Here is a 25183-nt window from a genome sequence, read left to right as displayed (position 1 = left end):
TGAACAAACTCTAGAACTTCTAACTAATAATTATAACTTGTAACATTTCAAAGTGAATTGTGTCACACGTGTGATTTAACCGGTATTTCAAGGCAGGGGTTCAAAATACCACGAGAAAAAAGATCTAATCTTTTTTTATTTATAACAAAACACACTTGTTTGGAAACTGTAGTGTATTTAAGAAAATGATATGTTACCGTCATGCCGCACCACTCGCAACGAAACCCGGAAAGGCACTCGGCAGTGAAACAGTTTTTCTTGCAGACAGCGCATTTCGAACTGCTGGGAAGATTGCCTTCTCGCCAGTGATGGGTGTGTTTTACCTGTGCCAAGTCCTTTCCAGGTAAATACGTGGCGTTCTCCTTGCAATCTGGCACGGCAAAGTTCTGGCAATCCGTGTGCACGAAGTACCTGCATACTAAAATCAAATACACACCATAATAGTATTTATAATGTAATGTATGGTATAGCAAAAGTATAATAAAGTATAATTAACATAAAATATATTTCATTTATTTCATTTTCCCTCCGCTTTAAATGTCTTTAGTTATCCACCTAGCTTTAGTGCTCTATAATGAGATATCGATACTTTAGAATTTTTCAAGAAAAAATAATATCGAATAAGAAAGATTCTTAATTAAGAACTTACTTTCACAATGTACGGATGGATTATCATCAAGCCGTTTACGACAGACATTGCAGAATTTCCTTCTACGAGTTACCGGTTCGGACCAACAGTGTGCAACCGGGTTCTACAACAAGAGAACCGTCATTTTCCTTTTTAAACAGAATCTAAAACATTTCGTGCTTAAAATATTAACATATGTAAAACTCTGAATGGTGTATTTCAATCTTGCAAATAATAACTTCTTATCTATTAACTAAGTATCTTTTTAATTATTCCTTGTCCTTTGTCTCTTATACTCCAAACCCCTTACATCCCTGTATCAGTTACATCCTTGTATCCCTTAAACCCCTGTATTCCTCACATCCTTCTATACCTTATATCCCTGTAACTAAATGTATAATTGAAAAAGGAAATTAGAAAAAATTTAGTTCCTTTATTATCGTCAGAGGACGCAATTTTTGTGCGGAATTTTATTTGAGATAAGGGATACAGGGATGTAAAGGGGAAGAGAAAGGATATGAGGAATTCGGGATAAGGGTTTCTTGGGTATAAGCGAGAGAAAGAAGGAAAAATAAAACTTTGTAATGGTGTACGTGGAGATAGTAGATTCTCAACGAAATTCAAGATCGAGTGTAACCAAGTATTCTTAGCAACGAGTAGATATAGGCCACGAAAAGAAGAGTTCACCTATCTCCAGTCGTACAAAAGATGCAAGAAACCGAGGATATCCTTACCTTAATGAGGCTTGCCGCGATGCTGGAGCAGGGAGACACGACGGTCTTAAGACAGCGGTCATGCACCACGAAGTTGCAAACTGTAACAAAAAGATAAAAAAAAATTGTAGAAATTGATGTATAACAAGGTACATAATTGCATTGAGAAAAGTGAGGACAATCTTGAATGCGTTTGTTCACGACCACGACTGATTAAAGGCGCACTCTGATTTGCCAGTGTTTTTTGTTAATAACTCGAAAACGAAGCCTTAATCAACATTTTGGCAAAGGAAAAAGTTGTTTAGAATCACCATGTCAGTCATCCCTCTTCGGTTGTCGACGTAGTAGCGTGACACCCTGTATTATTTTATGGATATAACCTGGCTCAGTTACCCTGTATACCACAGTGAAAACAGACATGAATAATAAAACATATTATACTATTAATTGTATCGATCAATTTTCTAATTTAAGCTTTCAATTTAGTGTCTTACATTATCAATGTAATACTGATATTATTCAAAGTTCGTTTCCTCTTCCTTTTTTTCTAATAATTTAATAATATAAATAGAGTGATCCCCATGACAATTGACATGTCTATCCACATAATGGATTTGACTGGCTGTCTATTGCAATAGTAAGTCATTTCTAACGCGACATAATAAATTGATATGGATTGTTAAGGATGTTAACCCCTCATTTCTATTGGTGTCTATAGATCTATACTATAGACACCTATAGACGTCCAACTACTTTTATCAATCATAAGATATTATCACTTGCAAATTTCCCTTAGAAATCATTTATTATGTGTCACAGTTACCTCTTTAACTTTTCTAGTTATATAGGTACCACTTTTATTATTTATCAAACAATGTGTGTCATTGCTATAAAACTGTCTGCAGTGCGTGTTTTACGTTAGAATGTTCTTTAAGGTCTAACAAAGTTTTTCATCTAATGCCTTTATTTATAATTTTAAATTGTTAATAAAATTGCTGATTCCGAAATTAATTTTTTTGTTAAAGAAATTCATGTTTTTAAGTAATTTCACAAAATGGGGTGACATTTCGTTGATATTTGGGTGGATAAAAATATCGAAAGCGAGAAGGACTGTAGGCAGGATGAACGTCATCAATTTACAGTCGCCAGTGCAGAACAAATAATTGCAGTTTACTGCAATTTAAATGATTGGGCGATTGCCAAAAACCTTGATACATTTTGAACAAATAGTATTCAATTCCTGTTACAATGTATGCCCATTGTTTCAAATATAGCTTTATTGCGTCCAGTTGCAAAAAGGATTATCTGAGCTATCGTTTAAAAGCAAAAAGCTGCCTTTATTTCAACACATAAATATTAATTATTCAGAATCAATTAACGAAAAACATAGATATGAAAAAATTTATTTATAAAAATGATTTAAAATAATGATTTACAAAACTTGGAGCAGGTGAGTTTACCCATACCAGCTTAATAATGTTAATGATGATGATGATGATGATGATGATCTATTATTGATGAAAATTGAAAAAGAAATGCTGATGAAATATACATAAAAATTGGATAAGTGGATCTTTCTATATACAATGAAATATCATTAATTTGTTATTACAAATGTGTATATAAGAAGTTTTCTTACTTAATGAGTTTCTTAATTAAGAATTAATTATAATTTGTGACGAATAGAATGAATATTTTCATTTACAAATTCTACTTTATTTCTGAAATTCGATGTCCAAATGTATAAAGCTAGGATTATTTATAAACTCATTAAAAAATAAGCGAAAGATTTCAAATTTAATACAATTAATTTACAAGGATCGTTAATTAAACTGTACCGAGAGAAGGTTTATTTTACTCGTTTCGAACCCTTGAATCAGAGCGTGAAATTTTGTGCCGCTTTTAAACCGAACAGGGACTAGGTGTATAAATATACTAAAGCATAATGTCAAATAAAATGATGACTTTATAATAACTTATTTATTCATAATATACAATTGTAGTTTCCTCAAATTTAAACTTATTACATCTTTAAACTTATCAATTATTCTAAAAACGAAACAAGTTTCAATTAAAACCAATCGAATAAGTTATTCATGGAATTAAATAAATTAATTGTTATTGGCTTATTATATATTTAAATGAATATATTGGATACATTAATAAGGCAAGCGTTAATTTAATAAAAGAGGACAAAAAATTATTTTTGAATACTATTAACATTGATATTATTATTATCATCATTAAAAATTATATGATATTTAATTTACATCACTATATTTCTTTGGTATTTTATTTTATGGTACAGTTAAAGTATGTTAAGGAATAATTAGTTATGTATATTTAGTTTATAATATAAAGTTATTTATTGTTAGTTAATTTTTTATTTTGTGTTTTACTTATTTCTTAATATTTTCCCATGTAATCCATAAATTTTCAAGTGCTTTGTACTTGACGTTCAACGTTACATCAATATAAAACCGAGTTATTGTTAACTTTATCGTTGCCTCTACTTTGCCGTTATTTCTGACACGAATATCGATTTATTGACCCTTAACATGTTATTTACGAACCCTTTAGTTTCCACTAATATTAATAGCAGATACAAGTTACAAAACCTTTTAGAACCTGTAGCTGATCCCATCGATGTTCTACGTAGAACAGATAAAAAAAATTTTATTTTCTACTAGAAATTTATTTGATAAATAATTTACAATATGTATACTGATTGAAACCATACAAATGTTTCAAGTTTAATAATCACTTATAAAAATGAGAATTGTTAAAAAAGATAAGTAGAAAAATGTCTGAAATTAAAATGTAAATAAAATATTGAATTATAATTTAACAAATATTATGCAAAGTATTTCTGTAAAAGTTCTGTTCCATGCAAAATTAAAAATAAAGATTTTGTATTATTTAACAAACTCTATAATTCAATTACGTATACCTAAGAATTTTTTTTTTCAGAAGCGCATCGATGCAATTGCACATATTCTTTAGTTTAAAGGGTTTGAGAATTCAATTATGGATTTCATGCATAAAGGTTTTCAATATTCTGATGCTAATTTTGAATCTAAAGGTAGAATTTGACAATGGATTAAAAAATATTCAACGAGTGTCCTACATCAAATTCGCATTCCTTGCACTCTGCCTCTCGGTGTTTCCATTCAATTCTGAAGTTTACGATCTGTTTGTTATCTTCTCTCGACAATAACGAGCCTTCGAATGCATTCAGGAAATGTGCACATAAGCGAGCACTTTTCATAATACAACACTTAGACAAAACGGAACAAGCAAGACTAAAATAATTGATAAACTCGGTCTTTGCCCTTTCTTTACCGGTTATTGTAAGATAATTGATAAGATATAATTATTCGAATTATATCAGTACTATCTGTGAAGACACATAGTAATTTGTACTCTCACTTTGATAGCTTCATCATAACTTATTTAAAAATTTTTTTTTATAGTTAGTTATTGCCTGTGATAATAATAGTAATTTTTACTATTATGTATTTAATTTACATACTAATTGAAATTAAATTATAATAACAATTTCTTGTTTAAATATCTCACCATTAATAGAAGTTATAATAAATTATGATAACGATTTGTTATTAAAATTTTTATTACTAGTTGATTTTTACATTCATATAGTAAATTGTCTTCGTTTGGTATTAATTAATTTTTCAATTTTTCAAAAACGAAAATGAATAATGATTAATTTTTATTTTCAAAACCCTATCCACTCTTTAAATTTATAATTAATCATTGATTATTATTATTTCCAAAAATCTACCCCTCATTCATTATAATAATTGATCGAATAACGAATATGAAATTCCATATTAAATATATCTAATATGTACTACAATACGGTCATGTAAGTAAATACTTCATATAGAGATTCGACGTTTTATGAGGGAAGAACTCCTTTTCTTGGAAAATTGCGAAATTTAACTGTGACGCGAATTCAAGTTATTTTTAAATGGCCCACGTTAATGTAAAGAAGCAACGTTTCGTCGATTTTTTGGAGGAAAAAGAATCGCGTTCTGCATTAAACGAATTAAATATCAGTTTCATTGATAGATGAAAATCAGAAGATTGTACTATTTAACGATTAAAGAGACAAGGTAAAGTGACATAATGAGATGTAACGCGCATACATAGATCCAATGGCGTATACTATATTTCCGGTTTGCTAAAAATAAAGCCAGCCTTGAAGACAGGTTCTGTTATTTCACAGTTTTCTTCATAAGTTTCCATCATTTTCTTTCAGCAGCCACGAGGTGAATGACTATTAATAAGTTGAACGACACTGTTCGAAATTCTTGAAACTTTAGAAATTCCTGTTCAAAGATCACTTTTGAACAAACAGAATCTTTGCAACATTTCGAATTGTCTTCTTGAAAAGTTTTGTTAAAATTCTAATTTTCAACGATTACCTGGAATTTTCTTATCTTACTCTTAATTTTCATCAACTTCTTCTTGAATGTTTTAATTTCATTAATTACAATAATTAGCTATTTCCGAAATGCAGACAGAATTACAATATAATTATCAATGAATGAAAAATTGTCTCATTTTACTTTTAATTTCATCGTTGTTGTTTCACTAATTAAGAAGATTATCCCTGATGCGGAGATAATAGAAAATTCTGTATAATAGTCTCATTTTCTCATTTTATTCTTGATTTCTATCAAGTTCCTTTAATACATTAAGAAGCACAGTGATAACGACTATGTATAGTCAGACACTGATTACTTTTCAAATTTCCATTCTACATTATTAATGTAAGAGTAATATTATTAAAATCTGTTTTCTTTCTTTTTGTTAATTATCTGATTATATTGCAACCTATTAATGCTTCAATTGTTTAATACTAACAATGAGAAATAACACAAAACCCTGTATTATAAGATATTATGTTGCTTTGCCACTTTTCCATTAACTATTAAAATGATTGGTGGTTCAAATTTATTTAAACAAAATTTCTATAATTTTTCAATAATTTCTATAAAAAAATAAGAGTATCTTTAATAATTTATTTCAACGCTTTGACTCTTAACGGAGGTTCTGCTTAAGGATACAAAGATTGAACACATTTGTTTAAAGAAATTCATAAATATATTGAATCATTTAAATATTTAAATATCATTTATGCGTGTTCAATAATAAAATCTCTTATCAGGAATTCATTACTCTACTATAAAGCGAATTCTAGATGGGTGTTTTGCATAATTGATCAGTGTAGCAATATCATTTTTACAGTCAGATCGCAACACGATCCATTCATTGAACCTGAATATTCATCGATATCCATGTAATCGTCGCGTGGATTCGATCGGCCGTGAAAATCCCGCGAATGCTAAAATTAAGACGTCGAGTTCAAAGTATTGAAAATATCCGTAGATCCAACACGGAGTAAAAGCTTTTCGGCGAGTAGTTCTGTTCGCGAATTTACTCGATGCACATGGTTACTCAACGATGCTTCGTAAGCGGTGCTGATGGAAAAGGGAGAGGAATCCAGAAAGGTAACGTTGATCGACGAAAGTTGATCAACATCCAGGAATCGGTCGGTTTCTTGTGAAAGAGCGTCGTTTGATGTACGTTACGTGTATATTCCAGGAATCGAAAAGATCGACGTTAATATGAACATATTAAACAGATATTTCAGATTGAAGATTTCTTAATGCACCAATGGTTGATGCTGTTAAATGTATATAATTCCATTTAAAAATCATCTGACACTTATCTGTTTTGATAATCTTTAATTATTTTAATTATTCTTTTTTGTTCTGTGCATATGTTTAATATTAGTTAAATAGAAGAAAATAAAATATTCAATTAAGAAAAATTATAATAATTATCAAGATTGGCAGAATTAGTAGGAACTATATTTAAGACATAGAGAGGAAAAGATATTTTAATTATTATTCATGATTTTGGCAATGCTTAAAATAAATTATTATACCAATTTATTTATTTATTTTGTACGTTTTTATGAAATCTTAGTAGGTATTATATGACATTTAAGCAGGAGTGTATAGCCTTAATTCCCACCAATATTGAAAATGATAAATGAATATTTTATTATAAAATGATGAGTATATTTAAACGAGTATATTAACTTAATAATTATCATAGTAATTTATGATTACTTGCATACCGCGTTATATTCTTGATACAAAACACAGCTATAAATGTAGACAGTAAAGATTATAATACATATATGCTTTGAGGAGTAGAATTACCACTTCCTTTAATTTAAATTAATAATACTCTGGGCAAGCTTAAAAATGCTCCGTTACTAAAGGGAATTAATACTTTGACTAGCACAGTGGAAATGAACAACTGACTCAACAGATACTTTCAAAAAGCAAAGAAATATATCAATTTTTATTTGAAAGCCATACACAACTATATCATCTGCTGGTGATAAATAAACATATGCAAATAAATTATATGATTTCTGTACAATCAAATACTAACCATACGACCAAGTAACAAAACTGATTGTGAGAATGAAAAATTTATTGAAAACAAAGTATTGAAAACAAATAAATGAAATAAATAATTTTCATATTATTCGGTGGCGTTTGAATGCCCAAGATTCCAGGCGTAGCCCGAGCGTTCATAAATCGAGCCGATTGTTCGATTAAACAATACAAAGTTCCAAAGTGTCCACCGTGGATGCTTACCCTTTACGGGCTCCGTTCGTCAACTATGTAGCTCTTCCCCTCGTACACGCCCCCGCCCTCTGTTTCTTAAGCTAACCCTCTCAACAGGGCCCCTTCCTCCTACTCTTTCCAGAGTCTATCAGCTATCCCACACCACCCTCCACGATCAATGCTTGTGAAAAGGCTCGATGCGCGCGCCCTCGCCACGAACCGCTTTAATGCCACCTCGACTTTCCCTCCGCTCTTCAGCCTGTTGAAATTTCCTACGACCATCCCGAACAACAAACCTTTTCATCAACGTTCTTCAACCACCCGCAGATCTGGTCCGACCAACTGAGCGTCGTACCTGACAACCGAAGAGGTTGCTCTTCGCGAGATTATCTTCTTCCTGGTCGCATTTTTCCCCGTGCTGCAAGGGGTAAACACTCGAGCAGGAGTGTGCGCAAATGGTGACGTGATGGGAAATGTGGCGCCCCGTTCTTGGACACCAAAGATGGTGGGCCCGTAACCAGCCAGAATAGTACACGAGGAGATAATTATTTATCTTCGATCATGAATACTTATTATCGAAGAAAATCGATAAGTAAAATTTGTAAGATCGTAAAATTTCTTAGGAGACCCTGAACTATCCATAGAAGATGCTGAGGAATTTAGAATATTGTATATTGTTCAAATTGACAAGCTTTCGAAGCTGAAGGATGATTTGAAAGTTCAGCATCTAGGATGACCTAATTCTGGAACAACGTCCCTGGAAAGGGTGCAACATATGCGAGTATCGCGTGCAGGCAAGGGTGTAACGTAAAAACAACATCGCAATAAAGAGGCTAATTGATAATCAGTAATTATTCTTTTTCATTGAGTCGTATAGGTGAATTCTGAAATTGCAGTTGAGTGACAATTCAGCTGGGACGTTCGACCAGGGAACGATCCTCTGTACGAACGTTGCTATCCTCCACACACACGGTGAATGGGCACTTGCCATTCATCATTCTTGGAGGTCAGCCAGCTTCAACTTCGCACGCCGACCAAGGTTTCGGAGCCCGTGAAAAGGCGGGACGAGCGTACTCCGGCGGCAACGCGCCGCGTATTCGATTTCGTTACCGAACGCGCTCATATCGATCGGTCCTCTACCTTGCAGTTTCTCCACGGAAACTTGCCCCTGTTCAGAGATTTCCTATCGAACCTATAACGCCTTTGATCCGTCAATTTTAACCGGTTTCAACCTCCGTACAGTTTGGCCCGAGGATCGGTGCCCAGGGTATGGAAGATGAACTGATCCAATCACCCAAGGGACATTAAGAAAATTGTTGCAATTCTACTTTTCGTTGTTCCTCTATAGATTTATATTAATTATAATAATATTTTAGGCGAATAATAGTTAAGGGATGCACGTAGGTAAGTATGAAGGAAATGGGTGGTAGATACCTTCGCAGATGTTCCCCAGCTGTATAAGGCCCCACAGCATGTCAGTGCAGCTATGGCAGTACGTCGGCTTGTGAAACGATTTCTTGCTGAAGCTGTGCCCATGGCTGGATAGAATCTCGGCCGAGCCCGACGCCATGTTCCCCGTTCCACCGCGGCACCGCTCACGCCAGATTTTCACCGTGAAGCTCCACAGGGTGCGCCGCGCGATGACAACATAATTACACGGCAGCCACTACGTGATCTCGAAACCGTACGCGTACATAATTGCGTAGCTGCAGGTGCAGCTGCGTCTGGCTGCTCGGGTCCTTCGTGTCGTCCTGTCGTCCTCTGAGCCGTGTAACCTGCCTAACGCGCATTATTCCCCAAGCTGCACCCCCAGAGCCAACCTAGCGACTGGCAAAGCACCGTACGCGACACACAGATTGCCTAGGATCGTGCACCAGTCAGCAGCAATCACCACTGTTTCGCGGCTGACCATCACCGTCATCGGCCGTTGCTACTGCCGCCTCTGGTTCAGCCGGGAGCTTCACTCGCGGGACGAGGACGATGCGGGTGTCGCGTTCGCGCATCCGAGCCACGAAACGGGCGCCGAGTGGCCGCACTGACATCAGCCCCTTCGTCACCACCGACCGACAGTGCCGGACGCATGCACGGACCAACTGGCAGCTTCCACGAGGGGAACCCCTTCGCTTGGGGACCCTCGATTTTTCCTTAACCCTTTATCTAAACGATCTTATTATTATAATTACTTGAAATTGTTCTTTCAAAATATTCCAAATTTCTTAGGAACGAATTTAATGGGTTATCTAAATTAGGTGGCTAGAGTAAGGGTTAATCAAAAAAAGGACTATTTGATCAAGTCACTCGAAAGTTTATAATACGAAGCAACATAATGAATGTTCGTTAAGACACTCGGAGGATTACATTTTTTGGGGTGATTTTGTTACGATCCTGGGACAAGTCTAGGGCACTGGGCTATCGAGATCCGGCGTTATCAGCGACGTCGGGACGGCGCGCGTCGCGTCGCCTTGCGACCTCTTGTAGTCTCGAGAAGAGCCGTGTTCGGCCGCAACGACGGCGCCGCTCCACCCCACTGTTATACCTCTTCACGATACGGCACAATCCGTATACGCGTTACCGTTTTCGTACATGCGACACCGACGATCGTGATACCGGCCTCGTTGCACGCGAACAAATCACTTCACGCCCGGCAACGGTAAACTGTTGTCGGTCTTACGTATGCAAAATGAAACGCGAAACACGCCTTGACCCGACTCGACTCGACTCGACGACGTCAAAGCGACGACCAAACGTCGACGCTGCTTTGCGAGCGCGCCGACGCGACTCCGCAGCGTTCCTCTCGCGCAACGCGCTTACGTTTCATGCGTGCACAGACTATTCCGCGTTGAATTGCTCGCCGAGCAACCTTGTATCTTCTACATCTTCCCTCATTTTCCTTTTCGACTTTTGGACATTTTCTTTTGGATTTCGAGGTTCCTGGAAACGAGGAACGTTTCAGGATAGAATGATCAGAATAAATTATATTAAACTGTAGGAACCATTTCGGGTATTTTTATAGGACAATTTAAATTGTCATTGTAAAAGGTATTTTACAAATTGAATTTTAATTTAAATAATTACATTGTACGAAAATGTACTTATACAGTATCGTATTTACAAAATAAAATTTTTAGAAATTGGTTTTGATCCTATTTTTGATTTTGTCAAAATTGACCGTCCATGATACAGTTTAATGGTCGAAGATTAAAGACAAGATCAGCTAAGTTTAATCTATGATTTCTTTATGTCAAATGAAATTCTGTCAAAATGTCAGAATGGTGTTAAAAAGAGAAGTCAGAAATGAATATTTTTGGGTTTTGAAACGTTAAAGTTACGATAAATCGAGCAAAATACATCGGCTCGACGCTAATGAATTTTTCCTCAACGTGTTCATTACGTCAATTATTTCAAAACGAAATAAACCTGATAAATCCCATTCATTTTTTTTAATAAATCCCATTGAAATTAAAAGGAGAATAAATTCATTAATTAATCGATTCTGTAATTTCTTATTAATGAAGAACATACAGAGGTGATTTTTAAAATATTTTTCTAATAAATAAAAATTGAACGTTATTAAATTTTTTTGATTAATCAATACATTCTTTAAATTAATTTACAATGTACAAATAAAATACGCTTTGTTGAAATTTTGTTCAAATTTACCAGAATTGAAATACAGTGAATATAATGAAATATTTTTGATTTTTGATTTATTTCAAATTAAAGATATCAGCCCTTTCGCTATAGCCGTCGTTGCTAAAAGAATCCTTAGAATAATGGACTTCTATAGAAATTCAAATGTTAATAATTTTTTATCAAATCTTATTTGCAACATAGTACTTTCCGTCACAAATATGTTTATTTTTATTAATTATCATTTGAAAATTTCTATATCTTCATTAATGTACTGTATCGAGCATAATAAGCTTTCCCAGAAAAAAATGGTGATACTACCCCCCTCTCAGTTTGTCACAAGGTCCAATTCTTTTCTGGACTCTCGCCCTTTCTCGTACGACGTACGCGATCCCAAGGAAAGTGGCAATGTAAAGGAGCAGGCCCCATATGTATACATATAGGTCCATTGCTCTCCACCACTCGTGTACAAGCATTTACACGGTAAAATTTGAATGAATATTTACTTTGTTATTCGTACTTTTCAATTATATACCAATTTTTACAATATTTAATAATTAAAAATTGTCATTTTTTGTACCAAATTACTTTTAATATTAACATCATCGAAATTAATGCTTTGAACATTTCTACTTCCACTGTAGCGTCATTTTCCGTAGGGTAGTATATTGTACTCGGTATTATACACGCTTTACATCTGACTATAATCGTCCACAGTGATCATGGTCAGTGACTATATCATCCTTAATACCAAAGCTAGGAAAATCTATGCACCAATATCAAATTGGAAGGGTTAAAACGTGTTAATAATAAATATCAGGAGAAAAGAAGGAAATAACCCTTACTTTTGAACGATTTGAATAAACGTTTTCCATTTTGTGCTTCTAAATAATGCAACATTGTCGTTGCTGACACTATTGTCGTCCATCGTCGATTTACCGTTGCGTGAATCCTTGAAATACATGGTCGACAATACACACCGTGGACGTCTATGATGAAAATCTCGACAACCAGTGTATATAGAATTTTTCAATGCCGGAAGTGGACGAGGAAACGCGTTCACGTTGTGCTTGCTTTCATTATTCAACAGTTTAATGTACATCCAGACGGCAACTTTGTTTGGAAAATTAAATATATGGGACACTCGTATCGATTAATCATGCATGCGACGCCTTATCGAGCATAGAAGTTTGAAAGGGATTGTTGTTGGGACAAGGAAACTATGTTTTCTGGAATCACTGAAATTTTGAATGAAAATTTGTTTGTTAGAATTTGTTATGGGTTACTTATTTTTTACATAATTTAAAAATTATAAATACATGTTTGCATTACTTAATTCCCAATTTTTAATATTTAATACTTAAATTAAATTATTAAATTTAAATTTAAACTTATATTAATTCTATTTTTGGAATAAAATAAAAAACAAAAATTTGATTTATTTTAGCAATGTAAACCTTTAATTAGAGTTTGTAAAAATTTCAAGTTATCTATCTTAAAAATAACAAAAAGGTAACAGAATATTGTTCTTGTTTAAAACAAAAAACATAAATTTAATAAATTTCTTTCAAAAAATGATAACATACACGTCCATGTTAATAAAAATTTATAATTGCTACTGAAGTTAATTGAATTATATTTACAAGACCAATAAAAAGCCAGGCAATAAAGCGGAAACTTCTGAAAGGAAAATCAATATTTTTGACATCACATACTTTATTATGGACGGAGCACAAAGCATCGTCTTTTCAAATACAATATTCATATACATACTTATCGTAAATACACGTTCATATGTTTAACATTGGTTCCTATCATCCTAAATTCTCTTGTTTGATTTATTAATCCTGTATACCTGATGTTCTAATAAATTCGAACACTTAATCGCTAATTTTGATTTGATTATATGAAACAAACTGCGCAGTTCGCTGTTATCGAGTATAAACTGTTAAAATTAATAAAAATTTGTACAGAGGATGTACAAAATAATGAAAATACTAAATAATTTAAAGAAAACTAAATATAATTATGATGATCAATTTTGAAGACAGCCATCTTTATCTATAAAATGATCTCATAAAACTATTTTTCAAGAAAAACACTGGTACGAGTTTATTGTTAATAACAATTGGTACTATTGATTAATTCGATAAAGGAAAAAGATTAAAATAATATCAATACTAGATTCATAATACAAAGAAATTAAATGGGACATTGCAACAATTTGTATGTTTAATAATTTTTAATAAAATTATGAATGAAATTTTATTCGAATAACCTTCGAATGAAAAATTATTCATTACTCATGAATATGCCTAACTCAGACAGTCATAATTATTTTGTGTTTTCCTTATTTTGTTCAACCCTCCTGTGTAAGTACATAGTTCATTCACGTACAAAAGTACGTATAATACAGAAAATAATGCAAAAATTTTAGCTGCACCATAGTGTACTAAATGCTTAAACGAAAATACAAGATTTGACTCTAACTAAACATAGCCATTCGTCGTTTTACTTAAAACTATTTATACTTAATTTGGTTAAATCGTTTGCCACCATTAACATGCTACAAAGAAAATGAATAAGAAATCCAGACAATATGTGCTTGATTTTCAAGAAATCATTGAAATTTATTTTCTCCTCATGTTCCTGAACATTCAGTTTTGCATGAGTTTAATCTACAATAAAATTCCATATTGCCTAGCAATTTCACAATAAATATCTTAACGAGGAAATTCTGGTTAAAGATCCTCTTTCCTTAAAAAAAAAAAACTTTGAAAAATTATAAAATGACATGATTGAAAGCAAAATAAAAATAAACTAGAATAAAACTACATTTATTTGAATATGTTGATAGACAATATAATTTAAAAATTGGAATGTTCGGATAAAAATAATTTATTATATGAATGATTTTTTGTTCAATTAACTCCTTGGGTACTTTTAACCAGACAAACTATAAAATAAAATATTATTCAAAAAATTTACAATTTGTCCATTTACGAATACATATGTAGGTATTCCTAAGTACGTATTCAAATACGTACTCCTAAAAATAAAAGTTACAAAATTGTGAAACAATAAAATTTTCTAAAAATTAAAGAAAATTATAATCATTAAGATATTTAAAAAAGTGGGAGTATTTTGTTATGGTTTTTAAAATTAAATCACCACCCAAAGAGTTCGCATTACAATAAGGGTTTAAGTATGAAATTTTTCTACTAATTTATTGCAGATGAAATGACAGATTATTTTACAAAATATTCAAATTTCTGTAAAGTTTTATTAGAATTTATATTATATTCTTCGACACAATATATCCTGATTGAATTTTATAACTTCACTTTGATGCATTGTTTGCTCTAGTCAATAACCCTTTCATTTTATATTAAGAATTTTAATGAAACAGTTATATAGGCATTTTTATAAAGTTTTAAGCTTCAAAATGATATAGCATAAGTACTATTTCATGATACTTTTATGTTATAAAATCATGTCAGAAATCAATCACTTAATTTGCAATAATTTAATACTTTGTTCTACAGTTTACGAGTATTCAGGTGTATAATCAAAATTTAAAAATTATAATAATATATATGTAGTTCCTAGTACATTCAATTAATCAGGCATTCACTAAAATTTCATTTAATCAAAATTCAAATAAATGAAGTTTTATTTATGAACACGTGCGTCATGACGCATTAGACTTACAGAGGATGTTTCAGATGTAGTTCTTATCCGTTTTAATAAAATCTGGTAGGTTGATAGGCTTGTTATCTACAATAAGTACCGCCTCGAGTATCAAGGCAATTTTGGAAAAGAATTGTTTAATTAGGTCAGATTTCAAATTTGGTTCTTAATTACATAAATCAATCGGTACACCCAAAATTGTAAAAGAAGGCTGCAATCATTATCAAATGAATCAATTTCAGCAATTTTCAAATGTCCTCAAAATTGGCTATTCAACTCTTACTGAAATTATAATTACGTTTATAGATATATGAACTATCAACCCGTCAAATTTCATTGCATTTAGGGTGGGCCACATCTGAGGCTCTCTGCGTCACACCTCCGTGGAAAGCGGTTGAAATTAACGGAGAAGAATAAGGACAGCTAGTGTATAAATTTCAGATATGTATAACACGTGCCCTCGTGTTGGCTTATATCAATATCCATGAACACCGAACGAACATTCAACGAGTAACGCTTAAAACTTATTGTCCTTATGCAAACTTTCCAAACTGTTCGACAGAGATATTACACGATCGCTTGTTTCCACGAAACGACTCGTAAAATATCACCGTTCGGTATTTACTAGGCTATACTAACGATACTAACTTGTCTGCCTATGAATCTTGCATGTAATATCGATTTCGTTCGTTACGGAAAAGAACGATCCTGAAAAATACCTCGTTAGCACAGATTAACGCGTTCAGCCCTGCTGACATCGTAAGATGCCAAACTGGTCGAACCCGACCAGTCCTGATGGCATCATAAGATGCCACTCTCAACAGGCAAAGTTCTGATAAGCCATTACCATCGATCAGGTGTGAAACTCTAAACTAGGACAACAATTTAACATGTTCGAACCTAGGAAAACAGGTTTAAATCTCGATGCTTCCTTTCGATCAGTAGATCTATCCAAGTCGGCCGAAATGCATTAAAAGCTACAGAAAGAGTTAAAAAGTAATACACTTCCGGGCTGAACGCGTTAAGAGGAACATGAAAAATGGCTTGGAATGATGTTTGATCGAAATCGATACAATTATCCAATATAGATCGATTTATCTAGAAAAGTACGTTGTATCGTGATGATTTTTATAAGGATTATCAAAAATCTCATCATTTAATTTTATAATGCAATGCTTTTTCTATTATTAGTGTAATATTAACGGTACTGGCAATTTTCATTAATCCTTGAAAATCGATTAATATTAGGAATTGAAATTTTCAGATTTAAATCTGATTCAACGTACTTTTCAAAATAAATAAATACTTATGTGTCAGGATGGGTCCTTCTGTATAAGAGAACTTTGCGTAATTATTTAACGAAAATTTCTGCGACATAGATATACAGATAGGGCCCATTATTAAACATGTATATATTTCTTTTACAATAACGAATTAAAAAAATGTATAATATGTTGCAGCAGAAACAGTGTAGTTAATAACTACAATATTAAATTGTAATGATTTAAAAATGTTTCTATAAATCTTCTTTCATTATATTTCATTCATAACTATATAAACGTATTATCTACATTTAATTGATATAATTACCGTATGGAGAAACAAGTTGATGATATAACAACAAAAGCAGTTATTTAAAAGAATTGCTGTTAACATATCTTCAGCATAATTATATAAAATTATTACCACTATTAGAATTCTAGAAAAAAAAAATTGTATTCGTAAGATAATAATTATCAGAGTTGTTCATAATTAATTCTTTGTATTTTTAAAAGGTTTTACTTTGATCTATTCGTTTTTATTTAATAATTGATTCAAGGTTGATCTTTGTTGAAAAGAATCAAATGTATTAACTATTTTTCACTTATACAGATGTATATAAAATGCAACAATATCACTACTGATTAAAGATCAATAAACGATTAATATTTTGAAATACATATGTATGTAATGTATATACGTCTAATACGATCTAACAAAACAATTAAATGTAAGTCGAATTTCGACAAGCACCTCGCTATGGATTTTCTTTTTCTATTTAACCCTCTATGTACTAACACCACCATCCTTACTGAAATGTGAAATATAGATTGCATAAAGTATAACTTTAACTGCGTTATTAATTATGATAATATTTCAACAAGTAAACTGCAAACTTTTACACTTATATATTTTTCAATAAATCTTTAATTTTTCAAATATAGAACAGGAATATGTATATATGTATAGAATAGTTGCTGTATATGTATATTTAAATTAGTTCAACAGAATTCTAATGACATCAGTATCTTAAATTCAACTGTTTAATATTATAGACTCCTTAATAGATATTAAGCTATACAAGAGGGTAAAGCAGATGATAAAACGAAGTCGATTAACAATAATAATCTATGTATGTATAATTTTGTTTACTTTATACATAAACAAAACATAGAGGGTTAAATAATATTAACACGTATACATATGTAGCATAGTACTGCTGTTATTTTTGTAAAGTGGAGAAATGTTTCTCCCAAAATAGCAACTAGTTTTCATTGAGTTTTAAAAACTGACCATAGCTAATGATTATTATATCATATCTATGTAAACTTATACGTTAAAGGAATATAATACAATTCAACTTGATCTAATGAGAAAGATATATGTAATTTCAATTGAAAAGCTTATGATCCAAATGATCAAGATCTATGCATATTTTTTTAACATAATTGATAAAACTTAGAAGTAAATATAATTCTGGAATGTTGAAGTAATGTTGCAAGAACAGATCACTTACATTAAATCGGATAGATTGTTTAGAAAATATTATCCCAAACCATGATCTTCAAAGAATCCCTGTGGTGTTTCCTCCTGAAACACACAAATAATAATGTTAAATTAAAATACAAATGAAAAATATACACTTAAGAATATGAAGAGGGATCAATTTCTTTGATGCTGCACATTATCATACAATGCAAATATACAATAATGAAAATATATAAACAAACACGTACCTAGTTTGCAATTAAGTAATCTCCTTGATGCAGCCTCAAATGGTGAACTGAACCCTTTTCATATAACTGAGTATATACTTGTATGGATACACAAAGCTGCACAAAGCACATGTTGATTTATTGCCTCGTTTAAAATGCTTAAGCACTGATCAAAGAAATGTCTGTATTACATGCTGCATACAGAATATCTCTGCGCTTATGATTAAATAAGGATACATATTGTACATTTGACAAACTTTAATGGAGAAAAAATCTTCCTAACAAACAATGAATAAATAATAATTCTAATGATGTTTTTATTTGAAATGGAAAGGGATAAGATATCTGAATAAAACCTGAAAGGGTAAATACAATAACAATAATTACATAGATGGGTTAATTACATGGAAAAGGTTCTATATAATCTCGTATACAATTATATAAAAATTTGTTTGTATACATTTTATTGTATATATCATTACTGTGTTAAAATTATAATATTAAAAATTGACACTGTTTATGTATATACACATATACACATATAAAAACGACACTTTCAAATGTTCATTTCTAATTAAATACTAAAATAAATATTTTTTAAGTAGACAAACATGAAAAGTACTATACAAAGTGTAATGTGATTAAAAATGTTATAGGTGGTACGCCAATAATTTTCTATGTACGTACATAAAAGAAACAATTTTTGAACCTGTATAACTTTATTGCTATAGTACGGGACTAATTATTTTAAAGCTATTGTTTGCTAAGTTATGAAAGGAAAAGTAGTTTTGTAACTAAAAGGATATTTTGTTCGATACATGTAACAGAGTGATATATGATATACAATATATATGTTTATATTACTCTGTTCATTTTGTGTTAACAGCATTTTTGTTTTCTATATAAAAATATGCTAACGGTTCCTACACTAATTTTTGTAAGGATTATCAGTGGTAAGTAAAAAATTGATGTTCAATATCTATAGAAAAAGTAGAGATGTATGATGGCATCATGCAGCGGGTGAGCCTGCTCCAGGTCTTGATTCATGTGGGCTGTTAGACTGGCCATGGAGGGCATGCAAGAATGCAGCACCTACAAAAGCCCTATCTCCCGCAGAGCACCTTCCACAGCTTCATCCTTCCACAAACAAACAAATATTCTAACTAATCTTTAGTGTATTTCTAGATGTGTCCTTAGAAACGGAATAATAATGATGAGCTAAAAGCTAAATCTTACTATTAAATTTTCTTACTAAATGTATTTATGTAAGTATATTGTTTTATGTAAATACATTATAAGGAATATGTAATATATTTGTATAAATAAATTTCATTTATAATAAATTCATCCCATCTGATAAAAAATGACGTTGTTTAACTTGAATTAATACAGAAGTTTAATTGATGAAATGTATTAAAGAAAGATGTATCACTCAAGCAAACATGCATTTTAATACTGCTGGCATGAATTATCATACGTAATTTTTAAAATATATTTTGTTCTATCAGAATTTGGCATTATTAGGTATGTATGATTTATATAAATCTAAAAATTTCCTATGTAAATCTGTCACATAAGTATAATTACATTCTAAATTTAAAATACATTGTAAGCGTACATATAGTCATCATACATCAACAAATGTGTACAAAATTACTAATGCCAAATTTTCTGATATAATTAAATGTATACTTAAAAATTTATCATAAATTATCAAACTATGAACCACAAACATCCAGTGCATTGATGTTGCATATAATATAATGTCTTATTGGAATAAGACAAATAAATGTTTCAAGTCTATAAAAAAGCTACTTTTCAAACTATGCAAATAAAATATGGTACAATCATACTTTCGCATCTGATGAATTTCTTATAAATACTATTCAAAGTATTGTATGGATTACAATCAATAAAATTACATAAAATTATATCATCAACATAATTGGCAACGTTAATATTTATTGCAATTTAATAAATATATACATACATTTCAATAACTAATTACAACAGCATTTCCATAGCATTATTTTTTCAGAGTAATTTTTTTTAACGAATAATTAAATAGCATTTCTTTATATTTTTATTACAATACAAAGAACAAATGAAATGCTCCTGTTTACTTTTGTTAAATCTTTAAAAAATCTTTCCAAGTTAATATTAATTCAATAAAGTTAATAAAATTGAATAAAATTTGATGAAATCTACTACAAAGTTTCTTTCACTATCTTGATACAAACTTTTACAGTTTGTAATATTAAAAAAGCGTATAATATATATTTTTATATAATATATAAGCGTATAACATATTTTTCTATGTAAAACCACTAATTATTATATTACTTTAAACAAATATCCATCTCACTATTTTTATAAAAATTTACAAATATAAAGATTGTTAAGGACTAGATATAATCTACAAATATTTAAACATCAGTTCTGTAAGTCCATCTGAATGCTACAGTTTTTGAATAACTTTTGGCAATGATAATTTGAAAACACTTCGTATTTTAAACATTAAAAAATTCTAAATATAGTTAAATCTTTATATAAACATACTAAACAACAATCTATCAATATCTAACTCAGTTATTTTAACAAATATCTTTATACTCATCTTATTAATATTCTTACAAATACATGATAAAGAACTTGTAAAAGTAAGCATGTACGAAATAACTAAAATGAATTTACTTTCATGTATAAACATACAATAAACATATCAAATTTATACGAAAAATTATATATATGAAGAACATGCATTTTATTTCTATAAAAAATGATTGTATTATTAATATTATACATTACCAATACTTTAAATTAATTTTACTGTATATAATTACAAAAAAAAAACGTTTATATTGCTGTAATATTTATTCATAGAAAATAACTAATCACTACTTTGTTATATGATGTAATTAAATAACTTCAATTTAAGAAGTACTATTATAAAGGAACTTCAAAATAGAAATAATATACCCTTCTCATTAATTGTATTATAATACTCGATATAATGCTATATTAATGGCAATATAATATGGCAACAGTATTTAATTTATATTTGCTATAGATATGCTGCTGCGTACATCATAAATAAAGATTCACAACATATGTAAGCCCACTTACATTATTGAAAGAATAAGCATATAAAGCATTCTATTCACACAGCATTAGCTACAAGGAAAATAGGAAGTTACAATATTTTAAAATATAGATATCTACACTTGTCTATGTGTGATGTCTTACAATAATATCACTGGAAAGAATGTGTAGACATTATTTGTTATAAGTATGCGAGAATCTGAAAATTTCGGGAAACTGATGGTCGGGTGGGATAAAAAGAGACTGGATCAGGTCGAATTAAGTCCTAAAAGTATCTTGGGTCTCGAGAATATCAGGAATTACGATATTTTCGAGTCTCAAAATACGTTCCAGACCAAACTTAACCCGAGCCGGGCCAGCCTGGCCCGACATTTTCGGATTCTTGCACACCTCTATTATTTATGCTTTCCTGACTATATGGTATTTTATCGAACTATGCATCAATGATGATTTCACAATTGAATCACATTAGAAAAAATTGAATCATACTTACGATTCATAATAATAATAAAGATTATTAACCATTGTATATATATGTATATATATTAACTATATCTATAACAGAATTTATGACATTGATTTTTAAATCAGGCATTACAACAATAATTACATACATTACACATTAAATATTAATCAAAATTTTAAATACTTACTAACAAGACTACGTAAAAGAACAAAAATATCAGACTATAAAATACATAATATATACAGCACATGAACAAATATCAAATCAAAAAAGAAAATAACACATTAATACTTAAAATCAAAAAGGTGACATTCCATCATGCAATTTAAATATTACACTGTTAATAAACAATAAAGTATCAATACAACCCATTTTAATCAGGCAATAAAACAATGTGGTGAGTACTGTTATAGTAAAACAGACTTATTTATAGCATTTCTATATGTATGTATAGTCAATCAAGAATACTGTATCTATAAATATGCTAATATATATTGAATATAAATTATGCTTTCATATAAATTTATATATTAATTTTAATATCTAATTGTATGGTACTTTTTGGGTGTAAGGAAAAGTTACATGTAGACATATATATATATATATACACACACATGTATAGTGATATGTTATTAATTAAATGTATCATTGATAAATATAGTTATTTATCTATATTTCAAATCATTCAATTATAAGCAAATTATGTTACATATTATCACCACATTACTTTACCCAGAATAAACAGGCCATAAACATGCCACACACATAAACCATACAAGAGGTATTGATATCTTTTATGTTACCTCTTGATCAATATAGAATTTGATTACTTTGATAAGGATGTTACACACCAACCATTAAAGGTTAAATATGTTATGTGAACCATTTTAACAAATTTTCAGGAATTGATAAAACAATTTAATATTATGTATATGTGTAAATGAAACTATAACATAACATTGTATCTCTTGAAACCAATACAATAATTAATATGCATGTTAAAATGATTCGATTATATTGCCAGAAAATAACAAAGAAAAATTATAGTGTCATTAAAAAGGACAAATCACAATTCAATGGGTACATCCCCATAACTAACCTCCTGTAGTAAATCCTGAGCTGCAATGGCTTTTAAAACGTTTTTTTTGCTGGTTTCTTGAATTTCACCACCGACCAATAACTCATCTAAGATGAAGTATGCTTTCTCAAAGTTGAAAATTATATCTAATTCACATACCTAATAAATTTAAATTAATATTAATATAAATTATTATTTTAATGATTAATATATATAAATATATATTATAAATAAATTTATAATTAATTTTTAATAAAATATACATTCTATATATTAAATCTTTTGTTATTTTAAACTCAAATTGATTATATTGTTTTATAACAAACATAAAATTAAATTTGTACTCACACTTCCAAAATATTTGTCTAGTAATTCAACATAACGATGTATGATCTCTAAGGTTAATAATTCATTATCATTTTGTTCTATTGCACAACAAAAGTATAAACTTGCATATCTGAAAACGAAAAGAATTGGCTATAAAATAATTTGTTAATTTGTTAATACATTGAATCAGCAGAATAAATACTTTAAGTGTTATACAATGATACCTTTTATAGACAACTTTAACATCCTTCCACTCTAAGAAACTTGACATTTTAGGTTTTCGGGCCAATATTGTGGTAATTAATTCTCGTGTAATTTTCTTTTTTAATTTATCAGGATGAGCCACGTACCATTTTTGTAAACGTAATTTTCCTTGGCGGCTGAACAGTAACATAAATTGCATCTAAAAAGAATTTAACCAATTTTGTAGATAAAAATTTCCATGTTATTTATACTGTTTCTATTTAATTTTTATTTCATCGAGATAAAATAATAAACATCTACCATTTTTAGGGAAACTGTTTTAAACAAGTTATAAAATTAATCACGACACTTTGATCACACTGCAAAAAATTATTCTAATGCTAATGTGCACCGTGGTGCACCGGACTGTACGCCAACTAGGGATGGGCGATACAGTATCGATATTTTTTATTTCAGATATTGATATTGTTGCGAACCTCGCCAGTGTAAGTGAACATAGCTACAGAATAAAGTGTGAACTAGGCTGAAAGAAGCAGAATCAATTGTGAATTGGGTTGTACAGAAAATTGTTAATTTAACAATTGTTTATTAATCAAACGAACGAACTGCGTCCTACAGAATAAACGAGGAACTAAATTTCTGGTCTGGTCTTTCGCGTGTGAACAATCAACGAAATCGTAATTTTCAAAATACTTCTTCCTGGAGACTTGTACATCATCCCTTGGGTGCTCGTTTTATTCTATCCGACCCAAAGAATATTAGTCTGGTGCCTATTTGGACAAACTATTGACAGAAATGTTAATATTACGAATAAATTGATGCAGGTGAGTCCGATCCGCCATTTTCTTGACCGTTGATAGACAGCAATTTCAATATTTTATAACTTTTTGACGATTTGGATAATATAAGGACCAGACTACCATTCTTTAGGGTCTCCTGGACATGTCCTTCAAATTCTTTTGCATTCTGTTTTCATATTATCTAAATCGTTAAAAAATGATAAAATATTGAAATTTATGTCTGTCAACCGTCAAGAAAATGGCGGATCGGACTCACCTGCATCAATTTATTCGTAATATTAACATTTCTGCCAATAGTTTGTCCAAATGGGTACCAGACTACCATTTTTTGGGTCGGATAGAACAAAATGAGCCCCCAAGGGATGATGTACAAGTCTCCAGGAAGAAGTAATTTGAGAACTACGATTTCGTTGACTGTTCATTCGCGAAAGACGTCAAGAAGGTAAAACAGACCAGAAATTTAGTTCCTCGTTTATTGTCTAGGGCGCAGTTCGTTCGTTTTCTGCGCTCGACGACGATACAATGTATCGTGGAGAATGGAACGTTCGAGCCTGGAAGAGGCGATAGATTTTGACGCGTGAATTTCTTTTTCACGCGACATTCTATCGACTAGGATAGCGATTTTCAACCCATATGTCACGAGATCATTATTTTTTGTTGCTATTATTATTTCTTTTTTGGTAAAACTGCATAACAAATATGTATATTATGAAATTAAGATAAACAAAAAATACCATAATTAATGTAATTTATTTAAATATCGGCGATGATAAAATCTTTCAAGATTTTTTTTAAATTAAATCACTAACTTAAACTAAGTTAGTGAAACATAAACTTAACTTTTCTTTGAATGAAAGTAAATTATACAATTTTATGAAAATAAATATTATTTTATA

General features: G+C 30.6%; 2 protein-coding genes across 17 annotated transcripts in view; both read right to left on the bottom strand.

Annotated features, from left to right (window-relative positions):
* Positions 1-10766, bottom strand: part of LOC117607575 (diacylglycerol kinase theta) — a 29731-nt gene extending 18965 nt beyond the window's left edge. For 5 of the 10 annotated variants that reach the window (XM_034331431.2, XM_076688585.1, XM_034331433.2 and 2 more), the window contains exons 1-4: positions 9450-10760; positions 1363-1442; positions 650-752; positions 198-418 (exon numbers count right to left, since the gene is read on the bottom strand). In XM_034331431.2, the coding sequence (XP_034187322.1) occupies positions 198-418; positions 650-752; positions 1363-1442; positions 9450-9585 (540 nt within the window). In that variant the 5' untranslated portion in view covers positions 9586-10760. Of the gene's footprint in view, positions 1-197; positions 419-649; positions 753-1362; positions 1443-9449 lie in introns of all 10 variants that reach the window. The other 5 variants (XM_034331427.2, XM_034331426.2, XM_034331428.2 and 2 more) reach the window with 2 other exon arrangements.
* Positions 10767-14398: 3632 nt separating this feature from the next.
* Positions 14399-24554, bottom strand: AP-1sigma (AP-1 complex subunit sigma-2). Of its 7 annotated transcripts, none has more exons than XR_013062238.1 (7): positions 23788-24554; positions 23508-23686; positions 23305-23413; positions 22978-23115; positions 18332-18427; positions 18112-18185; positions 14399-17034 (listed from the first exon to the last, which is right to left on the bottom strand). XR_013062238.1 is itself a non-coding variant. In XM_076688572.1 (7 exons), the coding sequence occupies exons 2-6, from the start codon at positions 23788-23790 to the stop codon at positions 18332-18334; spliced, it is 525 nt and encodes a 174-aa protein (XP_076544687.1). In that variant the 5' UTR covers positions 23791-24010; positions 24094-24553; the 3' UTR covers positions 17043-18185. The 7 variants fall into 7 exon arrangements, 6 of the variants coding, with proteins under 6 accessions (XP_034187280.1, XP_076544687.1, XP_076544686.1 ...); XM_076688572.1 differs by lacking the exon at positions 14399-17034 and having other exon boundaries at positions 17043-18185; positions 23788-24010; positions 24094-24553; XM_076688571.1 differs by lacking the exon at positions 14399-17034 and having other exon boundaries at positions 17043-18185; positions 23788-24010; positions 24104-24553.
* Positions 24555-25183: the final 629 nt, after the last annotated feature.

Source organism: Osmia lignaria, chromosome 6 (assembly GCF_051020975.1).
Source record: "Osmia lignaria lignaria isolate PbOS001 chromosome 6, iyOsmLign1, whole genome shotgun sequence".
NCBI classification, from domain to species: Eukaryota; Metazoa; Arthropoda; class Insecta; order Hymenoptera; family Megachilidae; genus Osmia; species Osmia lignaria.
Note: the sequence above shows the minus strand (reverse complement) of the source record. Positions and strands in the feature narration are given on the sequence as shown.

What these genes read in the sequence shown, in the direction of transcription:
- AP-1sigma (XM_076688570.1), bottom strand. An exon ending in GTTAAAGTTGTCTATAAAAG is followed by an intron (nt 23,414 to 23,507) that starts GTATCATTGTAT and finishes TTTCGTTTTCAG; the next exon opens with ATATGCAAGTTTATACTTTT. An exon ending in CTCAGGATTTACTACAGGAG is followed by an intron (nt 18,428 to 22,977) that starts GTTAGTTATGGG and finishes TGCTTTGTGCAG; the next exon opens with CTTTGTGTATCCATACAAGT.